General features: G+C 40.6%; 1 protein-coding gene across 21 annotated transcripts in view; it reads left to right on the forward strand.

Annotated features, from left to right (window-relative positions):
- The window catches only part of ANK2 (ankyrin 2), a 338,318-nt gene that overhangs the window by 220,437 nt on the left and 91,537 nt on the right, over window positions 1–26,344 (forward strand). For 19 of the 21 annotated variants that reach the window (XM_048508918.1, XM_048508924.1, XM_048508917.1 and 16 more), the window contains 9 exons: window positions 593–691; window positions 3,817–4,002; window positions 4,941–4,964; window positions 7,663–7,761; window positions 9,739–9,837; window positions 14,725–14,823; window positions 17,625–17,822; window positions 24,338–24,436; window positions 24,584–24,682. In XM_048508918.1, the coding sequence (XP_048364875.1) occupies window positions 593–691; window positions 3,817–4,002; window positions 4,941–4,964; window positions 7,663–7,761; window positions 9,739–9,837; window positions 14,725–14,823; window positions 17,625–17,822; window positions 24,338–24,436; window positions 24,584–24,682 (1,002 nt within the window). The remainder of the gene's footprint in view (window positions 1–592; window positions 692–3,816; window positions 4,003–4,940; window positions 4,965–7,662; window positions 7,762–9,738; window positions 9,838–14,724; window positions 14,824–17,624; window positions 17,823–24,337; window positions 24,437–24,583; window positions 24,683–26,344) is intronic. The other 2 variants (XM_048508914.1, XM_048508930.1) reach the window with 1 other exon arrangement.

Here is a 26,344-nt window from a genome sequence, read left to right on the forward strand (position 1 = left end):
GGAGGCGTGGCCACTCCCCCAACCCCCTCCCATAAAAAATCTATACCTGCATTTGGGGTTTACTACAGTGTAAGCCCATTTAAATGAATGGCTTAGGCTGGAGTAACTCTCTTTAGAATTGCAGTATAAATACTTGTAGGCGGCTCTGAATTGATATATAATATACTTTGTATACAGTAAAGTGTTGCGTGAATGTATATTCCTAAGTTTTGAAGATATAAGCATGATCTATTTTATAATTTATATATATATTTCTTATCCTACTCAGGATATTGTGCAGTGTAATTGCTGAAGAGGATGCAAGTCTGGTACTTATGCCCAACCAATAGCTGATCCTGATGCCGTAGTTTTAAATCGTATGGCTTTAAATATCGTATCACTTTAAATATCAGAACTTTATCAGCAATGAGATTATCAGTACAACTGTTGCTTCTTTTTTGCCTTCTCCTTGCTTACTTGTGTCCATTTTGGTAAATGTCATTACATTTTGGTAAATGTCATTTTCCTTGCAGTTCAAATTTTCTTTTGAATATTTATATTTGATACATGCACTGTAACCCTGGTACAACATTTTTCTTGTGTTTTCTTCTAGAATGGCTTCACTCCTTTATACATGGCAGCTCAAGAAAACCACATTGAAGTGGTGAAATATCTTCTGGAGAATGGAGCCAACCAGAGCACTGCTACTGAGGTACGTTACTCAGATTTTGCAAAATGAGGCAAAAGATTATAGAAGCAGTTACAGCTTTATTAAAGGATCATAGTGTGATCATATTAAGAGAGTGCCCAGAGCAGGGCTTTTCTTCTTGGTTGGCATCTCTCTTCCCTTGTCTCCACCATCCATGAAGAGTGAAAAGGTTAATGGGCTGGTTTCAGATCAAACACTCACTGCCCTTTGCTTTGATTTCCTGAGCAGGGTGCAGATTATCCTCTGTATCAGGGAACAAGAGAAACAGCAGCAGCTGTTTCTGGCTTCTCGTTTGCCCTTCTGAGGGCGTAGTGATTTCTCCTTTTTGTTAACATCTAGGGTTGCTGTCAATTTGATAGTGAAGCAGCCATTGTCCACTGATCATTTACTTGCCCCACTGCCTGTTCCCTGTGGTCTCTTCTTTGCATGCGGTAGTGAGTGGTGAGTGAAATGTAGAATGCCCAGTGAATAAGATGCTGAGAACTACCTGAAGATGAGGTGTGTAGGACTGATTATGGGAAAGGCGCTAGTTGAGGGCCCCCAAACCTGGAACATATCCTGAAGACAACCTCAGTTATAGCCTCAGTTGTCGTAGGAAAATGACCTGCTTAAAAAAGGCTTTATCAGCATTAATACATAAGTAAACAGTGCCAGCTCAGGCTAGAGGTCCATCTAATTTACAACAGTGGTTACAAAGATGTTGCAAGCAAGCTCTGATAGCCAATATTCCCATCACTTGCTTTGCATCCCAGATGCCTTTCATGCTAAACTCAAGGTACAGTTTATAATCTGTGGAACCAAATTAATGTAACAACACTTTCTCCCCATCCACCTCCAGAATAAATAATGGTAATGAACAATACAATAACAACAATAATGAACAATAAAAAAGAACCACAGTTCACGGAACCATTTGATACACGTGTATAATGCTCTTCCATTTTTGACTGTTGTGTAATGAGAAGTGTTCCCTGGTCAGTGCTTGCATTTGACACCTTCCTCGGTATTGAACCAACCCTCCACAGGGTATTCAAAATGGTATGGTATTTATTTAGTTGCATTTGAGCCAAGCTTGCCTTTTGTTTGCAGCTGTTTCGCTACCCTTTCATTCAGTGGATACTGTTGCATTAGATGATGCTTCCGAAAATAATTCTTTCTATTGCTGGAATTCATTGAGATCATGTTACCGTTGCAGTCTTGCTGGAGTATGAAATCCTGTGTGGTTGCTAAGCAACCTGAGAGAAACAGCATTTGCAAATGATCCACAGGAGACTCTTCAGGCCCACAGCCTTTATCTGTAGTACATTAATATTAAGGTGTTTTCTTATTTCATCTATTTAATTTATTTCACTTCAGAGTTGGGTCATATAACTCATATGACATTTGAAAAAAAATATCATAATCCTATATGCTTCCATATGAAGTTTATGGGTTTCTCTTAATGTATTTTAAACTGGTGTCATGATACTTCAGTGCAAAGGTACCACCATAACCACCACAGTCAAGACAATCTTCAAAACAGTCTTCAACTCTCTCTATTTTCTACGATTCCAGACTAGGTTTATTTATTTAATTTATTTATTTATTACATTTTTACCCCCCTTACAGCCCCCCCCCCAAATCCGGAGGACTCAGGGTGGCTTCTAAGGTTTAAACCTAGGGCACAAATGGAGCCTTTCACTAGGATTCCCAGCAGTGGTGGGATCCAGAAATTTTAGTAACAGGTTCCCATGGTGGTGGGATTCAAACTGTGGCATAGCGCCAATGGGGCTGGGCAGGGCACGACGGGGGCGTGGCCAGGCATTCCGGGGCGGGGCATTCCTGGGCGGGGCTGTGGCAAGGACGCAGCCGCTGCGCCGGTCCTTGGGTGGAAACGAATGCACGCAGGCGCAGGCTGCCACGCATACCGGTGCACCTCCTGCTAGACTGCTTCAAGTTCTGCACGCTACTGCTGAGAGGAGGGGCGTAACTAAGGCAAAAATCACATGGCAAAATCATCAATTAGTAACCCCCTCTCAGCACACACAAACACAGGTTCCTACTCTCAGGAACCTGTGAGAACCTGCTGGATCCCACCTCTGATTCCCAGGTTGTAAGGCCTGACCTGCTATTTCAAGTAACTTTTCAGATATTAAGTTTGGGTTGTACCAGGAGCACACATTACCCACTATCCTCACAATAAGTACAGTCACCTTTTTGTTTAAAATTGGCACCGTGCATATTTTCTGCTTTTGTACCTGCTACACTGAACCCTGGATTTACTGTAGTGTGTACTGAAGCAGAAAATATATTACTGTTATTTGCAGCTGGACATCCCCAAGCATCCCCCAAACATACATGGGAAATAGTTAAACCTTACGCTGAGAGGCCAAAAGCAAAGAGAAAGGCTATTTCCCTTAAAGTTCATCTGTATATTTTTTACAGAATGCAAAGAATAAGGGTTCATGATTCACTTGAGTTTTTTATTAGCTCTACCACCTCTCCATCAGGTTCTTATCCTGACTTGGCAGCTGCTCCAAGGTTATGTTCTCCTAACTACTTCCTAGGAGCTATCTCCCAACTACTCTCTGAACTCCTAGACTCAGCTTATTGTTTCAAGCAATTCTAAGTAGGTCCACTTATGATCATACTTAAGGCGGGGGGAGGGGGGGAGAATCTAAAGTGCTCTTATCTAATATCATTCTTTGGCTTGTGGCCACAGAAATCTTTTAAGGTTATCATTTTCCGGCATCTTCCTTTGAACTGGTTAACATTCTTTTAGAATTATTTTCCTTAACCTAAATGGTAAAGGAATGCAATTTGTATCCTTGAAAGAGGAATTCAGAATCTGTAATACCTTTCCAATATATTCTGTATATTTGCATGCTAAGCCTTTTTTTGGTCTAATGTAATACTAGTCTTGAAATGCCAGCTGTATCTCCAATTGCCAGTTCTTCTCAAAATTCATAGAATGGAGTTTCATTTCTGAAGATGCCAGTAACTCAGATGTGAAATATGAGATAGGCCTCAGTAGTGCAATAAACAAGTCTGGATACAGGTGTGGAAAGTCCAGCTTCTCACTCAGATTCTAATAAGAATTCAGATGCATTGAATTATGATATACTTTTTGTGTCTTTCTGCTTCAACAGGATGGCTTCACTCCCCTCGCAGTTGCGCTGCAGCAAGGGCACAATCAGGCAGTGGCTATCCTCCTGGAGAACGACACCAAGGGTAAAGTACGGTTGCCTGCGTTGCACATTGCTGCCAGGAAAGATGACACCAAATCAGCCGCGCTTCTGCTCCAGAATGATCACAATGCTGATGTTCAGTCCAAGGTAAAATAAATAATTTTTCTTGGTGATGGTGGGATGTATCTAGCCAAGGTGGGTGCCTCTGGGAATAGTTTTGTGTATTGTATAGGTCTGTTATGTAGGCCCCTTCTACACATGCAGAATAATGCACTTTCACTCCACTTTCACAATTGTTTGCAAGTCGATTTTGCTATTCTGCACAGTATAATCCAGCTGCAAAGTGGATTGACAGTGGATTGAAAGTGCATTATCCTGCACATGTGGAAAGGACCTTGATGTACACAACTCCCTGAAGGTGTACCCACATCATTTTCATCATATTTATGCTTTACATTTCCAGTATACTTATAAAACATCTTATGTGCATTCTTGTAAAGTGTAAACATCTTGAAAACATCTTATGTGCATTCATTCTTGCATGAAACAGTAGCGCTAAGGGACACGTATCCATTTCATTTACTTAAAACAAGTTTCATGCAAATAATACTTGCTTGCTCCTCCTACAATAATGGTTGCTGAAACCAGTACCTGCAATACCACCTCTTTTCTTCATGGGGGAACTGGAAGAAGATATAAGAATAAAATTTCAGAGGCACAAATAATCTTTTAACTTTAAGCTTTCCTTTCATTTGGGAATCAGAGGGGATTGGGCACTTTCAGCCTTTAAAAACGTACTCCAGCTAAAACACTGTTTTAATTTTTTAAAATGTTAAATTCAGGCTTTGTAAAATTGGTTATCTGTTAGTATAAAACAAGAGTTGAAGCAGAATTGCAAGTGATTCAGATACTGGTTTGTAACCCAAGGGAATTTGGATTGCATTCGTTTGATTTAAAACTAACTCATGCTTGTCAGGCTTTTTTCCATAACAACAAAATAATTCATTCCAGTGAACAACTTAGTTTTATGTCCTCTTGCCAGTCTCTAATATCTTTCCTCTTTTTTCCAAAACATGCTGCAACAGATGATGGTGAATAGGACAACTGAGGTACCAAGATCAATATTTTTAAACCTATTTCACCTTCCCTCCCTGATCTCTTTAAGCATTATTTCTTGGTCCTTCGTGTCATTTGCACTTCAAAGTGAATCATATGTCATTTCTAAATATGCACTAGTAGAAGAACTCTACAGTGTCTTGAGATAGTACCAAAGTGTTTCAGCTAAAAGGAACTGTAAGCAACAAATCAGAATGGAAACATTTCTAAATTCGGTGCAGATTTTATGAAAGCATTTCTATGGAAGCAGTTCTCAGTTCAGTGCAGATTATTGGCATATTAACCTGTCTTCACAAATGCATGTCTCTGGAGTATGGTTGTAAGTTTATTCGCTGTATGTTAGAACCAAGCAGCAAAATTGATGCAATCTCAAAACTGGTCAATACAGTTGATTGTAAGCAATATTAGCTGTATGCTGTCCATGTTTTCTAGAAATAAATTTATGTTTCATCTTGAGATGGTGGTGAAATAATTTGAAGTGCAGATATATTTAATGACCACTAGACAAGACCAAATAACTAATTCTGGTCCATCCAGAATTGATAGTAATGATTCCAAGTATCTTACAGTGGTTGAGAAATTGGTAGATTTTGGATTAGTATTCTGTGTCTGATTAGGTCAGGTTGTATGTATATGTCATATTGAGGAAGTTAACAAAATTGTACAACTTTACTTTAAAACTTAAATAAAACTGTACAGTATGTAAATGCAGAAGAATACATTGAGTACAGGCAGTTTCCAGAGGAAAAATAAGTGTCACTGCTCTGGCTTCAGTTTATGGAAATAAGAACTTTAGCCCACTTGGAACAGAGAAAGTTCCAAGGTAAAAGAATGAATAAAGAAGCAAGCTTCAGTGTTGGCAGCTGAGTGTCAGTTGGCTTCTGCCTGTTATCTATTAATAGCAAAACTCTGGAGAATCCCAGTTGGCAGAGTGGGAATTTTCAAATAAGCATCAGGGAAAATATTCCACATTGTCATTTTCTAGATAACACCAGTCACTGGGATATAAGTAAGACATGTATGAGTGATAAACAGAAGCCCACATTGGTGGCACCAGTATCAGCCAAGGAATTACATGCACATGTTTCATGTGTAACCCAACAAACTGTCCTTTATGCAGACAAACTATGCTTTAATGTTATTTGGCTGCCTCCCAACACAATCCCAAGATACTATCCTAAAAGTGAAGAGTGCCAACTCAAACTATGGATAGTCCATATGTAACAAGAAATTGCAGATCATCCAATCTGTGCTTTGCTAAACCATCTTTAACCTACTGCTGATGGAGGTTATGTTTTGGCATCTGCTTTCCAACTGTGGTTACTTGCCTGATTTGAACAAACTGTAGTTTATTAACTGTGATTTGTCATTATGCTTGAAGTAGAATAAGATATAGTCTGGAGTAAAGTCAGAATAGGAGGGTGCATTCCAGATAGCTACTTTACAGGCAATGTGTACTTTCATGATCTTTAAAGTATCTGCAGCTTTCCAAATCTCCCAGTCCTTAAATGCTGTAAGAATGTCAATGGGACATTCCCTCCCAACTATCAACAGGTGGTGTGGAAGTACAAGGTTGCAGTGATGCGTTACTTAGAGATTCTTCATGTACCTTCTTGCACCATTTTTGTGGCATTTCAGTATCCAAAGCAATATTTTCAGCTTAAATCAATGACAATTTTCCATGTTGCAGAACCCAGAAATAGCAATTGTCTGCATAACGACTGTGTATGTTTAAACTGTACACATCAGCTAGCACAGTTTTTATTCATACGTTACCACAGATACTACCTGCATCATATACTGCTGCTGTACAGATCCTGAATTTTTGCCATTAGGGCTGAACTAAAGTCTCAGGATTTCTCATATATGTTTTATGGACCAACTGAATTAGTAGAACGTATTGTGCAGGCTTTTAAGTTTTTCAGGCTCTTCTGTTTTTTTTTTTTTTTCATGCCAGAATTCAATAATAAACAAGGGAGTCCTTTCTCTGTCACATCATGCAGTTTTTTCGAAGCCGATGCTTGAGTTTAAGGACAGCACAGCTCTATTCCTAGGGTTTGAGAGGACCTCAGAGACTATATAGTTTTCTTTTTAAAAGACTGTTCAGGTCTTGGAGGGAAAGTAAAGATTTTGAATGGATTGCCAGTAGCACATTGAAAAATAAAAAACTATTTTAATTCCATTTATGCATAGTTTCTGGAGACTATGGAAACAATTTGAATGCAATTAGGTATCTTACGTTGTGGTCACTGTACTGTTGCATTTATTCTAATATGTTTGGTTATTCTTGGAATAAGGTATGGAAAAGATGCTGCTTTCCTTGCTACAGTAGTACTTAAAATGTGCTATGGAAGATTTACAAAAGCAAATAGTTATTATGGATCAAAGCACAATATTAAGAAACATAAACATCTGCATGGTTTGTCTCTGTGACAAGGTTAAGAACAAATACATTAGGGAATTTTTATTCTAATCTTCTGCCAGTCATGAAAAGAAAAACAATATATTAAAATAACCAAGCTGAAAAAATAGTGTCTTTATCTGTCCTTGATAAAAGGTATAATACATTCTTCTGTTATATTAGTAAGTTGAGTTGAAAAAAAATAATGCTTTGGATTAATGTGGCACCAATTTTTTAAAACTGAACATCAAAAATTGATGTTTCTGATTAGGACTGTTTCATTTTTACAGAGTGGCTTCACACCTTTGCACATAGCAGCACACTATGGAAATGTTAATGTGGCAACACTTCTACTCAACCGAGGAGCTGTTGTGGATTTTACAGCAAGGGTATGGAGAGTTTTCTTTTCATAGATGGAATGGACGGTGAAGCTAAACAGGTTTACGTGGTTCTTTAAATGGGCAAATGAAGACATTGAGTGACAATACCAAGATAATTCTATTTACAGTCTTTCTGTCTCAATTGGTGTAAACTCAATGGCACGCTAATTCTGTTGCAAATTAGCAACAAATTAATCACAAAGAGAATGGCAGACAGTGATCTTTATGGAGTGCATAAATAACTGTTGATTTCCCACAGTGATAGAAAAACAACAGATTAAACGATGAACATTTTTGGCATTTTGGATAAGCTCGATTTCAGCAGATAATTCCTTATATCGATTACTGTGTATGCTTATATACCATATTACACATGAACAGCCATTATTTCTTTAATACCCCTGAAGTGCAAAACATCAACTGAATCTTTATTTATGCCCAATTCAGTCAGTGGGCAAATGCACATATTAGTATGTTTCTCCATGTTGATCCCTAATTGGATGAGGAACCATATGCAGAATGGGCACCAGAATGGGTTTCCTTTCATATTGCTGGGGTAGTACACAAAAATCTGTTCAGAAATTGTTAATAGCTCTAGTCTCTTGCTAGAAAGGAGGAATAGGGAACTGACTTTTGTCCAGTGGTGGGATCCAAAAATTTTAGTAACAGGTTCCCATGGTGGTGGGATTCAAACTGTGGCATAGCGCCAATGGGGCTGGGCGGGGCACGACGGGGGCGTGGCCAGGCATTCCTGGGGCGGGGCATTCCTGGATGGGGCTGTGGCAAGAACGCAGCCTCTGTGCCGGTCCTTGGGCGGGAAACGAATGCACGCAGGCACAGGCTGCCACGCACACACCTCCTGCTAGACTGCTTCAAGTTCTGCGCGCTACTGCTGAGAGGAGGGGCGTAACTAAGGCAAAAATCACATGGCAAAATCACCAATTAGTAACCCCCCCCTTGGCACACACAAATAATTAGTAACCTACTCTCGGCAACCTGTGAAAACCTGCTGGATCCCACCTCTGCTTTAGTCCCATTTTCCTGCCAAAACCTGAACAACACAATTGCCTGTTGCCTGAAAGTCAATCTGGAGCTGCATACGCACACAAATGAACTGAGGTCTCTAAGTGTAGATTTCTTTCAAGTAGCTACATCTTACTTGTAACTAGCTGGCTAGATCGCATTTCATTGTGTTGCAAAGGACTATATTCTAAGAGTTTGCACATTCCTTCTGACATTTGTATATTTCAGCTGTTTTTTAATCTTCTCTTCCTGTTTCCTACTGAGACACCTGATCTCCATCCAAAATACCTGTTGAGAAATGAAAGATGAGAAAAAGATCTTCTCAACTAATTACATCATTTTAACATTCTTTGTAGTTATGCTAATAGGCTTCGTTGTGTCTGAACTAATGTGCTATGAATGTGTGCATTTTGTCTTGCATTTAGTATGATCTTAATGTTCAATGTTCTGGTGAATGTTTCTTGTTGCTTTATAAACCAGTGAGAATCCACCTTCCCGGAGCCCTAAAAGATCGCATACTTGATATTATGTATGCATATTGCTCCCATGAGGTTTATTTGCATACGACTGCAGACTCTTGATCATATGTTATTGCACTAAAAATGATTAATTCCAGTGAGGTCCTGCAATTACTTAGGAGTTTAATTTACTTTGGTGAAATGTACCACCACTTATGGATTTAATCTATGCTGTTAAGATGCAAACGAAATATTAAATATGACACAAATCAGATTTTTAATTTTCTGCTAGTTTACGTAAGCATTCATTGAAATTCTCCTTTGCAGCACTTACAAATCATGGCAATGTAAACCTTTCCGAAGGTAGGGTAATGCTTCCTGTTTTCTGTATGCTGTGATACATCTGTGCTTATCTTTTATACTGTGCCATGTCCAAACGCAAAACCATCCCCATTGAACCTCTTCAAGCCCATCATGCTCTTTGTTTGTTCTTTTCATGGTGTAGAATGGAATCACCCCACTGCATGTGGCTTCCAAAAGGGGCAACACAAACATGGTGAAGCTCTTGTTGGACCGCGGAGGGCAGATCGATGCCAAAACCAGGGTGAGTGTTTCTTTTCCCTGAATGTGTGTTATCATGTATCCTCTTTCTTCTTTTTCCTTTTGTTTTAATAGGGCCCAGAAATTCAGTCATCAAAATACACAGAATCCTTATTACAATGAGCTCTGTTCAGAAAGTCACAATTTAACTTGGACTTTCTTCATAACTTCATTATATTCCTCATCGCTGTCACTCTCTCAAAAAACAGATATCTTACATTCAAGTCCAAGACAGGCCACAAATCCTTTCTTTCTGATTTGACCATCAATGAACCTCTGTGTATTGCAGAAGATTCTTAGAATGTTCTACAGCAAATGCTCAGCTCTGGTGTGGCCCCCAGGAATATTGAATCTCACTTTGTCCTGGAACATGCCCAAATCTGTAAAGTAGGCTGACCACAAAATATATTTACCTGTGGCTGTTGAAGGCCACTTCCAGTCAGGGTAGATCAGGGGTAGGGAACCTGCGGCTCGAGAGCCGCATGTGGCTCTTCTGCCCTTGCACTGTGGCTCCACGAGCCGAGCCGCCGGCCCCATCCTTGACCACCCTGCAGGCAGCAGGGTGGGCGCACCAACTGCCCACGGTTGGCTGGGCCGCGCCGCGGGCTTCCCCTCTCACCCGCTCCGTTGGAGCGGGGCGGGCGCTTTTCCGGCAGCCGGCGAGGCTGAGCCGCTGGCTTCATCCTTGCCCGCCCTGCAGGCAGCAGGGCGGGCGCATCCATGCACTTCTCAGAATGAGCGGAGTAAGAAGTAAAAAAAACCCCTATATATATAGTGTTATCTTTATTTTAAATGTCAAAAATTATTTGCGGCTCCAAGTGTTTTCTTTTCTTTGTGGAAAACGGGTCCAAATGGCTCTTGGAGTGATAAAGGTTCCCTACCCCTGGGGTAGATAGTGATGACTTGGACCCATAGAGTTTTCTGTGGAAAGGAGGGTGTACAATTTTCACTAATTTCTCCTTCCTGCTGCACCCACCTTTCTTCACCCTTTTCCCCAAATGCTGATGTTGCGGGGGAGGTCTCAGGAGTAGCGTTTTGGGGAACAATCCTATGGGGGGAGGAGAGAACATGAGAATGTCACGTTGTGTGTACAGAACACCCCCCCCCCCCAGACTCCTAGTGTTACTAGTCTGACTCATCATTAGGTAGCTTCATATCTTCAGTATACCACTTATTTGAAGAACTGGATGCCGCGTTGCACAAGACAGCTGTTTCTAATACTAGTGTAGAACAAAACCCAGATGGTTGCATATACTGCAAAAGAAACTCAGAGATGTTTATACATAGAAGGTGCGCTGTGGCAAACAAATGCCCCTTTTGACTCATGCAACTTCAGGTTCAAGATGTGGTCACAGATGCAGCTCTTCCATAATCTCCGTTCAGGCATCCATCCCATCCAAGCTTGAATGCCTGCTGTCATTGCATAAGTCATACTTTTAAAAGCATTACATTTCACATCTTCTGAACTCACAGCCTTGGTTAGCCACCTAGTCATAGTTCAGTCCTGGATTAAAATGGTCTGTGCTGGACCACTTTCAGTTTCTTGCAAAGAATCTAATTTTGAAAGGCTTTAATCGTTTGGCTTATCATCCTAGTCAGCTGGTAGCATCACTCAAAGCCGCCAGCATACAACCACCCACACAAAATCTGCAGAGCATCCCAAAGCCCTGGCATTCTAATGTGCGTGGCTTCAACATCCTCCTTCCCTCCTTCCTCTTGCATTCTCAGGGACGCTGTGTGCAGTTTACGGTGGGAAAGATTCCAGAGCTTTGGTATTGTTTGTCACTGTCATGCAATAATGTGATGTCCCCATATCAGGCGTTTATTTTGTTTCAGTGTATTTTTATTTCACCTTCGCTTTGTCCATATGCCTTCTGTTACAAAGGGTAATACAGTAAAGAAGCCTCTTCAAAGAAAATTCTGCTGTCTCACTGGATTGACATTAGTATGCAGTACCAGGATTGTCCCAAGTGTGTTTTGTTTCAGCATTTGACAATTGGAAAAGGGAACAGAAAGCTCCTGGACTTAACTCTCCATTTCCCAATGATTTGGCAATCCGTATGTCATCTTGGTGGCAGGAAAACTGATTTCTGATCTTTTGAATGCAACACTGCTAAATATGTGTATAATTGTAATCTGATCCCACTCTTTGAATATGAAAAGCAGTTCCTGGAGCAAAGAGGTGAAAATAAGGGAAGAGATGCTCAGGTTTCTTTTATTGTATGTAGTTTTTCACTCCCAATCAACATCCCAGTGGAGACTCAGATGGATGGAATCTATACTTAAGACAGGAAATGGAGCCTGTAAGCAGGAGTCAGATATTATAATATTTATGTGCAATCGAAACATGTGTTTCGCCTTAATTACTGTGAGCTGATCCTTAGCCACATGTAACCTGGTACTAAGAAAAAGCAGCAGACATCTGAAAACAAGGGCTGCTGTTAAATAACATAAAGAAGGAAAATCTAGTCAAGTTAAAAGCTTAGTTTTCAGCATAACACAGTGATAGCCACATTAATGATGTCAAATTAAGCACTTCTTTATCATTGCAATTAAGCATGAAAGTAATGAATGTTTCTGATGATGGAACAGAAGATAAAGAACCCTTGGTCTCTCAGAGTTGGATTTTAATAGTATGTATCCTGAGAAGTCTCCAGATTTTCACCTTTTCTCGGGTCTCCATTCCTAGGTCCCCAAATATTCAGACAGCTGATTTACAGAGCAGCCTGCTTTCCAAAAACCCTATTGAGACTCAGGGATATGTCATAATACTCTTACCACTTTGCTTCCTGGCTGAAGACAGAAAACAGAACCTGGCCACCAGACTGACTGGAATCTTGACAGGACAGAATCTGTCAGTTCAGACCTACAGCTGACACAATAACTTGAACCTATAGAGGACCTCAGTAGCCCAAAGCACTGAGAGAAATTCGATCCATATATAGCACTTGATTCCTATAGAACACTTCTGGATCACCTCGCCCCTTCCATTGCAACCTCAAATGCATCTATTGCTGTTTTTGCCAGTTCCCTGTTGCAATCTGTGGACAGAAATCTTTCTGTCTACAGAAATGCTCCTTTGGATTGAAGCCATATTCTTCATCTTCATATTCTTCATGTAGGGGTTGGTAGCACCAAGACTTTGGGCACTTTCCCACATGCTGAATAATGTACTTTCAATCCATTTTCAGTCCACATTAAGGGTAATTCACAAGTGGATTTTGCGACTTCACACTGTAAAATTCAGTTGCATAGTGTATTGAAAGTGATAGTCTCATTCCTAGGCATCAGAAATGTGCACTTTGAGAGAGAATGGTGAGATTTGGTTGATCACCTGGCCTGACTTTTTATTTACATTATTTGTAGTCCGCCTGGGAATCAAGGTGGATTACGCTGAATTAGTCAATACAATCAACAAAATGAGACATTCAATAAGCAGTGAAAAAGTATTGACTGAAAGGGTTAACCTGACTTATTAAATAATGCACAATTAAATAGTAGGATCCAGTTTACAACAAGCTATACAGTAGCATAGACCACAGGTCCTACTAATTTATCCAAGGAGAAAGTTCAGGTTTTTGTCATCTCCCTTTCAAAGTTTGAAGAAGGAACAGACCTTTAAACTGTACTCTTCAACAAGCAGTTTCTGGAAATTAAAGCCATGATCTGTACAGAATGATAGGTAAGGAAGTCAACAATCCAACACTGGATTGTCTTTTACTCTTCTTGACTGCTGAATGTATGGAAGGAATATGTTTGATGAAGCACAGAGTAATTCCAATATGAATTTGATATATTTCTCCATCTTCTCTTTTCTTCCACACTTTCATTTGGCTGTGTTTTTCCTCTTAATTTAAGCAGCAGAAATGCTTTGCTGTGCTTCCCTCGTTCTTTTTTGTTCTCGGAGTCTAGACTCACCTGGAATGTCCTCTGCCCTCTAAATCTTTCATTGGCTTGACTTTAGCTAACTGTCATGTTCAGTGGCTGTGAAGCCTGTGGAAGTGCTTTGGGACAGGATGTTCTTCTGTTATGACGAGAATATTGCAGAGGGACAGTGCTGTCATGGCAGGTTTGCCCAAAGGTTGCTGGCTGTTCAGCCTTAGAAAATTAAGTCTTCTTCTTTTGTGGATTTCTTTTTATTTATTCCTTTTTTTGGTGTTGCTCCCACCCAGTAAGAACTCTCTTACATGGGTTTGATCTGCAGTCTGTTTCAAAAGCAGTCTGAAATATTGAAAGGATTTGCGGTGTCTTATTTTTCCACGATAGAACACAGAAACCAACTCAGTTTCTCAAACATATACAGAGAAGTAGATAGATAGTGCTTGTTTCTTTGCTTTCTTTCTGAGGACTTATGAGGACTTCTTCCTTCCTTCCTTCCTTCCTTCCTTCCTTCCTTCCTTCCTTCCTTCCTTCCTTCCTTCCTTCCTTCCTTCCTTCCTTCCTTCCTTCCTTCCTTCCTTCCTTCCTTCCTTCCTTCCTTCCTTCCTTCCTTCCTTCCTTCCTTCCTTCCTTCCTTCCTTCCTTCCTTCCTTCCTTCCAGCTCTGTGGAAGTTACTGGGATACATTTTTGTATACAAGTTTGTATACAAGTTTACCCTGCTGGTTCCCTGAATTGCTTGCCAGTGTTTCATCCTCCTGTCAGGTGATGTTCATGTGTGGATAGACTCCACAGGTTAGAGGAGAAGATGGAACAAGCATTCCTTGTGTGACATCACTACTCTTGTAAAGGATAATTTTTCATATCCCCATAACACATACATTACTGGTTGAAAGTCTGTTGTTCTGAATACAGTTTTGGTTAATGGTAGACACATAGAGTTTAAAGAGAGAGACGTCCCATGGGTGTAAGAATTCTAGCCAGGCTTAACATTTTCCCACTGTTTTCTTTAAGGATGGCCTGACTCCACTGCATTGTGCTGCACGAAGTGGGCATGATCAAGTTGTAGAGCTTCTCTTGGAACGAGGTGCCCCACTGCTTGCAAGGACAAAGGTGTGTGATTTGCTACAACAATTTTTTTTTAATTTCAGACCAGTGTTTCATTAAAGCTAATTTTCAATTTGCCTGATGTTGAAATCTCCAGATCAGTTTAATGATACACACAAAGAAAGCAATTGAGCAAGTTAATTTTGAAGAATGTAAAAGACATAAACAAAATTGGCAGGGGTAGGAGATGGTTCATGAGAGAAATCCAAAAGCAGCCATAAAGTATCTATGTTAAGACTAACTATTTAAAAAATACAAAGAGGTGAGCAAAGTTTAAAGTTTATCAGAACTTTCCATATTTTTGCATGTTAAGCTGGAAATTCAAGAAAGAACAAATACAGGAGGGGATAGAAAAGCAGATGTTACTTGGTATGATGAATGATCTAAGAATGAAGTTTGTAGCAGTTTAAGACAGAGGCATGTTGTACATTTAATTGGTAAAGATGTAGATTGCACACTGTTGGGTTACATTAAAAGTTGCTAGAAAACATTGCTGGCAAACATCGTTTCCCATGTTACATTCTCCATCGAGTATGTAAATGCCTGTATGGTTGTGAATCCACACGCAGAATTTTCTTTGGCTCAGTAATATCGCGACCAGGGTAAGGATTTCGATGTTCTGGAGATGTGCAAGTTAAAAAGTTCCTCAATACATAAGCTGTCTCAGTAGACCACAGGTGTCAAACTTGTGGCCCTCCAGATGTTCATGAACTACAATTCCCATCAGCCCTTGCCAGTATAACCAATGCTCATGTTGGGAGGGACTGATGGGAATTGTAGTTCATGAACATCTGGAGGGCCGTGAGTTTGACACCCCTGCAGTAGGCTATGCACAGTCACCTACAATTGAATTCTTCTGTTCTCAAGATAGCAATGCAACCTAATGGTTCCTCTCAAATGTATCCAGTTGAGGTCCTATTCCAAAACCAATTAATCACAACCAATTGTGACATAGTTCACAAGTTTGAGAAAGCACTCTTTTTAAACTAAAGAAAGGAAATTTCCAGAATATTGTATTTATTCATTTAATATTTATACTCCCCCTTTCTATTCAGAAATACTCCAGGTGGCTTGCAATATGTACAGTGCTAGTACAAAACAGCTTGTAGCTGTATTAAAACCGGATGCCACCAATGAATTCTCTAAACAGGTCTTCTGGAATAAAAATGTTTTCAGTGGAACTGTCTGCAAAGTTAAGGGGGTGTGAACAGTGGTGGGATCCAAACATTTTAATAACAGGTTCCGATGGTGGTGGGATTCAAACAGTGGCGCCGCCGCACACACGCACCTCCAGTCCCTATTGGGCAGGGAGTTTGCTTTAGTAACCCCTTCTCAGCACTCAGAAAAAATTAGTAACCACTTCTAGAGAAGTGGTGAGAACTGGTTGGATCCCACCTCTGGGTGTGAATGACCAAAGAAAGTCCCTTGACAGAGGTTAAACTAAATGACCGCTTTTCTTCGTGAAGAAAAGGAGTTGTTGAATTGAATGTTATCCATATACTGGTGACAGGTCACCCCAAATCCATGGATGATTTTTCCAAGACTTTAAAGAGTATGAAATACAAGCTTACCCTTTGAAGGATCCCACAGATTGGAGGCTGAGCAGAAGCCTCCCAGCACCGTAGATGTACTATGGCTGAAAACATGTTGCCTTTTCCTTATAATGGGTGCAGTGATAATGATGTTCAAGATCCACTATTTGAAAAGCAACACTTTGAAGAAAAAAAAAAGTGTGTGTATGACTAAATGAAGCCCCCTGCTAGATGTAATCTATAAACTTAAAGAATACATATTCTACTCAATTCTTTCTTTCTTTGTCCCATTCTAACTGGAAATACTATGTTATAGATTCTTGAAACATCTTGAAAAGCTGTTTTGGGGGCTCATAGGACTTGTATATATGACTGCTACGTTAGCTGGGAGGAAGTGGTAAAGCAGTGGTAACTCCTCAAGATTATTATTCATCTTCTGATTTGAGCACACATATCTTCTCACATTATACTTAGATATTCACGATCTTTGTGTGGTTAGAGAATGCTGACTCATGCATTCTCAAGCAGGGTATGCACACATCAGTTTGTATCATGTGGACCTTTCCTATTTGCATATGTCAAGTTGGATCCAGACTTAATAGAAGGTTGAATGCCTCTGGAATGCGCCTCCACAATGAGCCCTACGGGGATAGGGCGGTATACTAAATTTAATAAATAATAATAATAATAAATAATGCTGGCATAGGCTCGCTGCTGCAGGGGCCAGTTTCTGGGTTTGGCTGCCGTGAACCGTGCAGTGACCCAACGCCGAGGTAAGTAGCCCATGCCAGCATCCATGCCACTTTGCATAGTGCAGTGGACATGGACATTGACATCCAGTGTGGGTTCAGCCCTGCCCCCCTTGGGCCTGGAGATCTTTTGGAATTACATCTGATCTCCAGATGACAAAGATTGCTTCCCCTGGAAGCGTGAATCTCTGGCATTTTAGCCTGGTGAGGTTCCTCCCTTCTACACACTCCATCCTCTTCAGGCTTCACCCCCAAGTCGCCAGGAATTTCTGAACCCAGACTTGGCAACCCTAAATAACTGTACCAGTGATTTGTTTGAACATTTGCTTATTCCCGTTTGGATATTTTCCTTTAGCTGGTGTTACTATGTTCCTGTTCACTGCTCTGAATGATTTTAACTGATTTTAGAATTCAGGGTTGTAGAACTGATTTTAGAATTTCCTTTGGTGCAATAAATATATCCACTGCTTTCTAAATAGCAGTTTCTGTGGCGATTCTAATAGTTCTATACTTGCTTTTGGTACAGAATGGTCTCTCTCCACTTCACATGGCTGCCCAAGGTGATCATGTGGAGTGCGTCAAACATTTGCTCCAGCACAAAGCTCCTGTTGATGATGTCACACTAGATTACCTGACTTCTCTCCACGTTGCTGCACACTGTGGTCACTATCGTGTTACCAAACTCCTGCTGGACAAGAGAGCAAATCCAAATGCTCGTGCTCTGGTAAGCATTTCTTATATCTCTGTAAGAACACAGTTTCCCCCATTCAGCTATTCTTTGTGATGATGGGAATTCTGATGTATATATTTTGGTGATTGTGCCCATTACTCTTTGCTAACATCCCTCTGTCTTTGCCACCCAACCTCAGCTGCCAGCTGGCATGAAGATGTAGGGGTAAGCAGATCACAGAGTTTTCCATAAAGCTCTAGGGCAGCTCCACAACAAAACTCTTCTGCATTGGAGGCGGCTAGACAAAGAAAGCAGGGATCTTATAGATCTCTTGCAATATTTATTTCATCATTCAGACATTGGTTTGGATCCAGAATTGCACAAGGAGAACATAAATGGACTTATCACAGTTCTGTTTGCGCAAGATCTTGTGCGCCCCTTAAAGTATTCCTCACTATATTATTGGGCTCTAAAACGGTTTGCCCAAAATCTTCTGTGAACTGAAATGAAAGTGGAGTTATAATAGTTTTAATGCAAGTGGCCACTGTTGGTTTCTGTGTGTGTGTGTGTGTTTCTGCTTCTGCTTCTGCAAGCTCTAGAGCTCTAACTTAAGCAGCAGTTGTGCTCTGGATCCAACCTAGCATGTTGCCAGTTTGTCTAGTAACATCACTATCTATTAATTTTGTATTTGGAGTGTTTTAGCTAGTATTTGCATGTTGGAAATTCAAGGATCCTTTTTCTCTTCATTTTCATTCATACAATTCATATTTGCTTACATCCAAGATAAAAAGAATAAATGCTGTGATCCCAACCTGGGATCAAACTTGGTTTCTCAGACATCACCCTCCACACTGCAAATGGATTTTTAAATTCTGCTCAGTTTTTAAAAGCAGATTGTGATATAGTGTAGGAAGTCAGCTATTTCAGTGAACAAAGCGGAACGTTTTACTGGGTTAGCAGAAGCCTATTTCTTAAGTCTGAGCAGCTCTTTGCAGTGGTGGAGCGCCCAGGGAGCAGGGGACAAGGTGCGCCTTGCACCGGGTGCACACCTGGGGAGGCAGAAAATCACACCCGGCTTCTCCCCCTTTTCCCCACGCCCCCACAGCCCCCCTCGCGGTGCCCCCCCCGCGGCACACATACACTCCCGCCCCCCTTCCCACACTTACCTATGTTCCTTTTCTTTTTTTAGTACTTTTTGAGGCTGAAAAAAGCAGCCTATTTACAGATCAGGCTAAAAACTGCCTGAGAAACTACAGTTCCCAGGAGACCTTGGGGCTCACAAGGTCTCCTGGGAAGTATAGTTTGTCAGGCAGTTTTTTCCCTGAACTGTGAAGAGGCCGATTTTTTTCAGCCTCAAAAAGTACTAGAAATAGAAAAGAAATGTAGGTAAGTGTGGGAAGTGGGGCAAGGGCGTGCTGCGGGGGGGGTGTGTACCGCGGGAAGGGTACCGCAGGGGGGCCATGGGGGTGGAAAAAACACTGCACACTGGGCGCAGTTTGGCCTCTGGCTCTTTGGATACTGACCAAGTCATATGCTGTGTATTAACAAATATGTGGTTGATGTTTGGGATTCACATTTGTGAAAATTTTAAGCACTGAGTAGTGTTAGCCTTTTTGTGTTTTTCAAGTGCACTGAAAATTTCCCACATTCAAAATTTAAATTAAGGCAAATATCTTAAGGACTGCTGAAGGAGAAACTTGATAGACAATACAGTATGCACAACTAATTGACAGAGAGCATACTATTTTTAAAAAAATAGACTTAACTTACAATTGTTTCATATTATAGACTTTTCATGGTATGGGTGAAGTTGATATTAACTAACTTATGTCTCTGGCTCCAGGAATTCCTTTGCTAACTTTTATAAAAATTATGAGATACTTGTTTATGCTGCACTAAAACTGTTAAAATTCTATCTATTCTCATAGCTTGCTATCTGTGTGTTATTTTAGTCAACCAGCAAGATACATTCATTGACTAAAGAAATCTACAACTGTTCTTTAATGCCATTATATTTTGGTTAATGGATGGTACTAAAACTTCCTCTGCTTCAAATATCGTCACATTACTCAAAGCTTGTTTTGCTTCTTGTTCAGAAAAAAATGTATCTAATTTTAAGTGGTTTCAGAATTAATATTTAAAAAGTATATTTCATTAAAAAATAGTGCCCTGGTTTCTCATTAAACCAAGTGCTTTCCTGAATTCTAACGCTTGGGATTGGAGATAATTCCTCTAAAGTGCATTGGTCTCCCAGTGGCAGGAAATAATAGGCTCAGTAGCAGGTGTCAACGAAACCATGCCTCTTTATAATACAGACTTAACAGCTTAGGGCCTGTTCATAGTACCACTTAAGGAAAGGAACCTGCTCTTACTGGTTTCTAATCATTTCAATTCCTGACAAATTATTATGTGCATTCTCCTCCCTGCACAGCATACACTTTGCAGTATTTCACTTTATTTCTTCTGGCATAATAAAAGATAAATAACACATGCAATAGCAGATGCACATTGTTGCCTCACAATAGGCTGAAGGTGCTGTGTGTCAGCATAGGATTCACATTTGTGAAAATTTTAAGCACTGAGTAGTGTTAGCCTTTTTGTGTTTTCACATGACAATAGTGAAAATGTTCTTCACATGGCAATAGTGAAAGCCCAAAGAATTTGTTTGAGCCCATAAGATCTTGGAGGATACAACATCTGATATCAGAAAAGTGGGTCACGGCTATGTTTCATGATAACTAGGTGATTGTTTTCATTATTTTTTGCAGTAATTACTCTTTGATTTGATAGTTCTAATTTCTAATTGAACTAGTGCGGGTGAGCTGGGTTTCAAACTGTGAATGTCTCAAGTTAGTGATTACATACATACATACATAAGCCTTTATTGGCATAGTCAGAAAGAGTTACATAAATCGGGAACAATTGCATGAATACATGATAGTTAAAAGGCCCCATGGGGAGCACAACAAATACATTCTATTGGGAACTCTCAACTATCTCCGCAATGAAATTGGCGATCTCTTCACAAAGACCGGGGTTCGAGTTGTTTAAAAATCGAGATAACCTAGGGCCTTTCCCCACTTACCTTAAGCCCCGCGCTACTCTCCTCAAGTAGCACGGGGTCCCCCGGCACTCCCCACGACAGGGGCGGCGACAGCGCAGCTGCCCCGATGCTGTCACTGTCGCGCCCCCTCAGCGTGCAGCATCCCTGGGGCTCTTGTAAACGGTGCCTTTTGATGACCCCGCGCAGAGCGCTGGGTCGTGGGGACTCCCGGGTGCACGCCAGGGATGCTGCGCGCTGAGAGCAGCGCACGGCATAGGGGGGATCCTGGAGAGTGGGGAAAGGCCCCTAGTCAGATCAGGCAGCCAAAGGTACATCTAAGCTTCTTGTCAAACATGAATTATTTCGGGCTGAGGAAGCCCTGCCGCCTGCCCACAACTGGGCAGACGGCGTTCGGAGGGCCCCGGCTCCCGCAACGGTGGCCACACTTCTAAGGCGCGGCCATTCTTTTCCTGCATTTTGTAAAGTAGTGCTTTTTCCTTCCTTTTACAGTGCCATCTTAAATGGAGTTATGCCTTTCTAAACCATTGACAGTGGGATTAGAAGAGTGTGTCATAGAGATATGAAGGGCCAGAAAAGGAATAGAAAATGCATAGATTCTTCCCTCAATTTTTTTTAAATCCTGAAAAAAAAAACTTGAGGAGAGTAGCGCGGGGCTTAAGGCAAGTGGGGAAAGACCCTAGGTTATCTCTGTTGTTAAACAACTCGAACCCCGGTCTTTGTGAAGAGATCGCCAATAGACAATTCATGTAGGTGTACATCCTAGATTCAAGGATAATTACACTGATGATGATACTGGTAGCTGCTGTGTTTGACTATATCATTACTCACCTAACACTGTAAGGACTTGAGCTTGCAAGAGCAATGGTTCATGGGATGGATCACAGGGAAGAGCTCAACCCACACACCCCTAAGTACCTCTGGTTGGGAGGGGGGCAGAGTCCTTACTGACAGGTATTGGGATGTGGCAACAAATCTGCCAGAGCCGCAGCTCTGTGGTTCTCAGAACCTGGGACCAGCAAGTGGTGTCATCACCCACACTAGGTTTCGCTATTGACTCTGAAACTCCTTCAGTAGCTCCAAGTAGTGGAGCCTGGAATATTTCCTGTGACCTGTCTTACAAGTTGCTTCAGGGTAGTGTTACTAACCTCCAGTTGAGGATACAGTTCTCCTGGAATTGCTGTGATTTTCAGACTACAGAGATCAGTTCCCCTAGCTTAGAGGAAATGGCAGATTTGGAAGTCTGACTATATGGCATCACTTCTTTGCTGAGTGTCTTCCTGTAACTGCCCCGTCATCTCCAAGAGTTTTCCAAGCTAGAGTTAGAAACCATACTTCAGGGTTAGGAACATACTTTCAGAACTTTGAGAATGCATTCTGTCCTCAAATACCTGGCCCAAGCTGGGAGTAGTATTGTATTGATCCTGTGTATTGATCCTGTAACATAGTTTAAAGGCCTTTATAGAGCTCAGCTTCTGGTGCCTTTTATTCTAATTTGCCTAAATATTACCTTACTGAATATTACATTCAATCATTCCCCCATCCTCTGTATATAGGACAATAAGCACACATATTTATTTATTTATTTTTATTTGAAAATACCTGTCTATTAAATTATTATGTGTAAAAGTTCAGTGGTTTGTTTCAGGCCCTTTCCGCACGGGCCAATAAACGTGAGTGAAAAGCGGGTTAAAACCCGTGTAGGGCTGGTTTTTTTTACATTCACGGTTTTGGCGATTCTTTTAAGGCGGCTGACAGCTGCGGCTGAGTGAACGGCTGTGGCTGGAAGCCACGTTCAGGGACTGCGATCAGACGCGAGAATTGCAACCCCTGGCTCCCATCTGTGCAGCCACACAGGGGAAACAGGCCATAACAGGGCCCCAGGGGCAGTCCTGCCTCCCTGCAAAGCGCAGACAAAGACCCAAAATGGTACATGCCTCCTGGCAAAATGGCACGCGCCTTCACAGGCAGCCATACGAATGCCTGGGGTGCAGACTGGTTTATGTAACCCTCTTCTCAGGTTTATTGGCCTATGTGGAAAGGGCCTCAGTTCGTACAAATCTGTCAGGATTTTTTTTAAGTCCATGGGGCTCAATATGAAAGTTCAATTTCATAAGCTGGGTATTTATTACATTTATAATATTGTGTTCTCTGCCTTTTTCTGACAGTCAGGAGCCAAAGTGGGTGGTTAGAGAAATTAATTTATTTTGTAACTTATATGATTTACTGGGATAGAGAAAGACATAAATAATATAATTAAATATAACTTCATTGGAGCTAGGTCTGAACTAATTAACTGGCAGTTTTATTTTCCACTGTAAGATGAATTTTAAATAAATGCAAGCTATTTCTCCATGGGTGGTCATTGTCTGTTTCAATTATATTTTTGTTGACTTAGAACTTTTCCATGAAATCAGTTTTATATGCAATGAATGTCTGTTGCTGAAACACTGTATTTTTCTAGGTGATCTTATCCTTAGAAAAATGCATTTTCTTTTTCAATGTTGTTCATATTTTAAATGTTTTGCAGAATGTGTCAGTATGAATGTTGACTTTTTTTGGTGACTTTTTATCATGGCCCACTGATTTTCATATATTTTGGAACCATTTGGTGAATATTATTAGATAACGTACACAGTATTTTTAAGGAAATAATATTACCTTACATTAATTGTAATATATTTCCAGGTTCTTTGAAATTCCTGTGCTTACTATACTAACAGTGTTTTTGGATTTCTTAAATTTGCACATATTTTGTCTATGTTATGTTGTTTGGTCCTTTATGTTTGTTAATGAACTCTCCTAATATTTAACTGAACAGGGGCATCTTCATGTGATACGTTTCCATCTCTAATTCCACCTGTAATATTAAGTCTCTCATGATGTTCATGGTTACCTGTTGACTTCACAAGAACGAAATTATTAGGATGAAGTATTAGATTAGTAGGGATATTATCTTTTATACTTATCTTGTTGTTTCTTTAGAAGTAGAAAGTAAGAATTGGCTTTGTATAAAGAAAATTTACATTTTCAGTCAAGAAAGAGAGGAGTGGAAAGGTAATCCAAGGGCCTGTTGCAACTGAACTTAACATGCATGCTTAGTAGCTTCGAAGTCACTTCAGTGAGGGGCAATCAAGTGCTGCAGATAGTGCAGATCCCATGAGAAACGCCTGTGAAAGCCTCTGTTAGTCACTTGCACCTTCGTGGTGTAGCATTTCACCACACTGAAGAGTTGCAGATGCTGCTGAGCATTTCATTGAAGGGCACCTCAATTACATGAGATACTGTTATTTTAATGGGCATGCTGGGTGTCACACACAAAGCGGAATATTTTGTCTGCTCTTCAGCTGCCCATGTTCTGGATTGGGCTAAAGTGTTAGTCAAACAGCCCAACAGCGCGCTGTTTTTCAGTGTGTCAGAACTGTTGCAATGGAAGAAATCTGATACTCTAACACTGTATGACCACTGCGGTTGCATGCTTTAACTAACATGATTGTCTTTTGCACAGAATGGTTTTACTCCACTGCACATTGCTTGCAAGAAAAATCGCATTAAAGTCATGGAACTGCTGGTGAAATACGGGGCTTCAATCCAAGCTATAACAGAGGTAGAGATTTTCCTGAAGAAGCATCTGTCCCCCACTATTTCATCCTCTTAAATTCCCACTCTCATTTTATGTAAACAACAAAGAGCCCCCCCCCCCCCCCCCCAGCGTTCTGCAGAGGAGTAAAATTGCTGTTGCTTTATTTCACAGTCGGGCCTCACACCTATACATGTGGCTGCATTTATGGGCCATTTGAACATAGTTCTCCTTCTGCTGCAGAATGGAGCCTCTCCAGATGTCACTAACATTGTGAGTATGGCTTGAATTTGAGTAATCCTTGTGAGTTGCCGTGAAACTTAAGCAAAGGTCACATTTTATAGCATCGTTCTGTGAACTTTCCTATTATTCAGTCTTCTGTCTTCATAAATGGGTATAAAATAAAATATTTGACATTTTTAAAGGAAAACATAGTTTAAATAATATCTTAAAATTCTAAGTAATTTGTGGTTCTTCGAACTGATAAAAATGAGACCTTTGTGAGGTTCTAGCAAAATTAATGTGCCATGAAAAAAAGTTCTTGTGTGCCTCATTATTAAGGGATATGGTTACCATAAAGAGATGAGCTGGGTTCTAATCCAGTAACACCTTAGAGACCAAAAAGATTTTCAGGATTTGAGCTCTTGAGAGACAAAGCCCCCTTCATCTAATACTGGGCAGAGGGAACTGTGACCTTTGAAATTCTTGTCCATCTCTAATGCGCTACTGAACTCAAATCTATCCCTTCAACTGCAGGTCCACGTGGCTACCCTCTGAAGTTATCATAAATATTTTTCAGAGAAAACATTTATCAGAAAATGAATTGACATGTAAAAGAACTATTATCAGCCTATTATATTTTTATCCTGCCTTCCTTTGAGGAGCTCAGAGCAGCATTTATGACTCTCTCCTGTCCATTATAATGCTCAATGCAACCAATGAGGCTGGTTATTCTGAAAGAGTGTGATTGAGTCAAGGTTCCCCACTAAACCTCACTGCTTACTGTAGATCTGGACCTGCGTTTTCCCACTCCTTATTTAATATGATGAGTGATCATTACAGGCTAATGTTGGTCACATTTACGCAAAAGAAAACCCTACTGATTTCAGTGGAACTTACTTCTTGGTAAGGGCCTAGAATTATAGCCTGCATCTGTATAGCTGCATTTAAATGCTTAATTATGGAGTTTAAATATTTCCTTTAGCTCATAACTTTTATATATGACATTTTTTGTACATATACATATTTATGTCTGTATCCAGTAGTAGTTAGTCTGTTAGACTAGGATCTGTGAGACCTAGATTTGAATCCACACACTGCCATGGAAACTTATTGGGTGACTTCAGGCTGGTCACACACAGTCAGCCTAACCTACCTCACAGGGTTGTTGTGAGAATAAAATGGAGAACAGGAGAATGGTGTGAGTTGCTTTGGATCTCCATTGAGGAGAAAAGAGAAGCATAAAATGAAATAAGTAAATTCAGGAAACAAACGTGCATCCTCGTGCATTTCAGAAAGTGGATGGTAGTCCATAAATATATCTGCAGAAATGAAACGTAATTAGTCTTTAACAGTGCAATCCAGATTGGAAGGAGGCACTCTTCACCTCCTCCAGTGAGCTCCAGGCAGCATAGCAAGCAGCGGAGCAAAAAACCTTGCTGCTGCCTGGAATGCTTCATAGGAAATAGTGACTTATGTCACATGTTATTGTGGTGTAAGCCTGTGCCAGGGAAGCTGCTTGTATAAATGATAACTTTATTCATAATGGAGTTTGTAACGAGTCACAATCATATAAGTAGTTTTCTACAGGTTCTTTTTTTATAAAACTTTGTGGAGAGAATAACAAAACAGAAATGTGGAGAAGATACTAAGACACAGTTCTAAATATCGGCAAGTAGAACTGTTAACACTGCTGTTTTTTGTGTGAAGTAGTAG

Source organism: Sphaerodactylus townsendi, linkage group LG10 (genome assembly GCF_021028975.2).
Source record: "Sphaerodactylus townsendi isolate TG3544 linkage group LG10, MPM_Stown_v2.3, whole genome shotgun sequence".
Lineage (NCBI taxonomy): Eukaryota > Metazoa > Chordata > Lepidosauria > Squamata > Sphaerodactylidae > Sphaerodactylus > Sphaerodactylus townsendi.